This window comes from Zingiber officinale, chromosome 4A, assembly GCF_018446385.1.
Source record: "Zingiber officinale cultivar Zhangliang chromosome 4A, Zo_v1.1, whole genome shotgun sequence".
NCBI classification, from domain to species: domain Eukaryota; kingdom Viridiplantae; phylum Streptophyta; class Magnoliopsida; order Zingiberales; family Zingiberaceae; genus Zingiber; species Zingiber officinale.
Window position 1 is genome coordinate 48,799,951 of NC_055992.1, and position 2,808 is coordinate 48,802,758.

The 2,808-nt window shown below is 42.9% G+C and overlaps 1 protein-coding gene across 1 annotated transcript; it reads left to right on the forward strand.

Annotated features, from left to right (window-relative positions):
• Positions 1-225: 225 nt before the first annotated feature.
• Positions 226-2,203, forward strand: LOC121973289 (zinc finger protein WIP2-like). The gene is made up of 2 exons (XM_042524813.1): positions 226-1,052; positions 1,607-2,203. Exons 1-2 carry the CDS (start codon positions 441-443, stop codon positions 2,063-2,065), a joined length of 1,071 nt encoding a protein of 356 aa, XP_042380747.1. The 5' UTR covers positions 226-440; the 3' UTR covers positions 2,066-2,203.
• The last annotated feature ends 605 nt before the right edge of the window (positions 2,204-2,808 follow it).

A 2,808-nucleotide genomic window follows, 5' to 3' on the forward strand; every position in this document is an offset into this window, starting at 1 on the left:
AAAACGACTGCTTGATCATAAGCATCAAACAATGAATTATAAAGAATGAATATGATTAAGAGATAAAATTCTTGTGGCTTGGTTTTCGAAGCAGCATGACACTCGTAATTAAGATTTCTTTATTATTGTCCTGGCTTCCACATTTAAAGTTCTTCTTTTCTCTTGCTTTTCTGTTTTCCTATATATACATATACCTACCCCTAAGCTAAACTAGTGTAACGTACGTCCAGGCTCTTATCTCCTCCTCACCCCCATTTTTACTGCCCTTCTATTTTCTACTGAATTCAGCAATATATATGCATATATACTATTCCTCTCCGCCGCTCATGCTTCCATTAATTATCAGCCTTATTTAATGTCTTTTTATTCCCCTCCCTTTCAGACACTGTGATCATCTAACAGATCTTAGTGCTGCCTTACACCTTCTCTTTGATCAAGCCATGGCAGATCCCTACACTAATTTCTTGAAGGTGCTTTTCCAAACCCACCATCCTTTCTCCTCGAACCCCGGCCATCATCTTCTTCCCCAGACTCAGACACAGACTCCCTCTCCTCCTCCTCCTCCTCCTCCTCCTCCTCCTCCTCCTCCTCCTCTGAGGGAGGCACTGCCCCTCCTCAGGCTCAGCCCAAGGAGGCCACGAGAGAGGGAGGATACGTATCGCTCCTCTTCTAGTGCCTTAATTGATGAAGGTGGATTAGCTACTGGTGGTGTTGGTGGAGATGATGATGCTGTCACTGTTGCTCTCCACATAGGCCCTCCCAGCCCAGCTGCAGTTGACTTTTTATCGACGATCTCTTCGAACGTAGATCAGAATCTACAGAAAAATAATAGCTACTACACTAGTATTGGTGGGGATCAGAACGAGGGAGAAGGCGATGGTGGTGGCGATGAGAATGTACTGGTGGTTCCTATAGGTTATCCTTCCAATCCCATTGGCAGGATCAACAAGGGGCAGTATTGGATTCCCACCCCATCTCAAATCCTTATCGGTCCCACGCAGTTCTCTTGCCCAGTCTGCTACAAAACTTTCAATAGATACAACAACATGCAGGTATCCGTTTTATCTTTTTTAACCAAAAAAAAAAAAAAAGCTCTTCTTTTTCATTCTTTGGAAGAAATTGCGATTTTCTATGTGATTTAACAAAATACGAGCTGGAAAAGCTGCGATCATGCTTTTTGTGCCTTGGATCATATATCCAATTTGTTGTCTGGCACATTCTGCTTCGTATGTATGTCGCCAAAATATGTCTGGAAGAGCAGGAAATAAGTCACTGAATCATGAGCTCGAGGTTCACACACTCTCTCTCCTCAATGAGTGGAGTATGTGATAGCTCCGCAGTGAATCTTTTCCTTTCGATTGTGAGATTTGATCTTTCACTGGTAGCTAGCAGTAGAAGCACAAGCCCAATACTAAAAGGGCGCAGTGCAGTCTTCTTCTATCACTGCAATATATCCCTTGCACGGACCTCTGATGTCAGGGAGAACAATTATACACTAATATACCTCTTTATAAAATCCCCTAAAACAGTAATTCCAAACACTATCCTCCTACTTCAAATTTCTAACGAGTTTTGATAAAAGAATTAACGCCGCAAAAAAATGCAGATGCATATGTGGGGTCATGGATCTCAGTATCGGAAGGGACCAGAGTCGCTGCGGGGGATCCAGCCGACGGCAATGCTCCGGCTTCCATGCTACTGCTGCGCGGCCGGATGCCCCAACAACATCGACCACCCGCGGTCAAAGCCGCTCAAGGACTTCCGAACCCTGCAGACGCACTACAAGCGGAAGCACGGCATCAAGCCCTTCATGTGCTGCAAGTGTGGCAAGGCTTTCGCTGTGCGCGGTGACTGGCGGACTCACGAGAAGAACTGCGGCAAGCTGTGGTACTGCATCTGCGGCTCCGACTTCAAACACAAACGATCGCTCAAGGACCACATCAAGTCCTTCGGCTGCGGCCACGCTCCCTTCGGCGGCGGAGACGATGGATGCTCTGCGGGACTGGACGAGGACGACGAGCCATTATCGGAGATCGAGCAAGACCACGAGATCAGGATCCGGTAAGTATGTATGGATCTCGTATGCATGCATGTTCAAATTCTAGCTTAATTTCAATTGCTACGAGCAAAAGAGTGTGATGAGAGTTATAACTAGTGAACTTTAAATTAATGTTCCTTAAGCTATATATATTTTTTAGTTGATTGATTGTGTTTCTTAAGCTAGCTACCGGCATGCATCAATCGTTCCTTCTTTTGTTAGTTAATTAGTTCCGAAATGAATCTTTTGCATACATAATATACTCGTCTCGTTATTCATTTAAGCCTTCTTCTTGGCCATATTTATTATATCTCCTGTCAAAAAATTCCTTTTGTTTTTTAATAAAAAAATTTCCACTGCCCATTGAGTTTCATTCCTTTTGCCTCAATTTTTAATCTGAACCGCGAACTAAATATTTTTTTTTTTTTGTCCCTTCGACCCAAAGGGAACAACGGAAAGAAAAAAACAATCCATATAAAACACATATCTTGTTTTTAATTTGTCTAGGATATTGCATAATAAGAGTTTTAGTTTAATAGTGATGTGCACAAACTGACATGCAGGGGACTTTAAATTGTGGTTTAATCCCGACCGGCCATCAGTAGGCCAGTGAGTCGATGAAGAAAAAAAAAAAAATAGGCCAGTGAGTTGAGATTAAATAGATGGGATCTGACATGTGCTTGCTCCCACAATCTAATGGACTACATGTATCTTCTGTTTTTTTTTAATGCAACTTTACTTGGCTACTTTCAACTGAGCTACAGAACAAG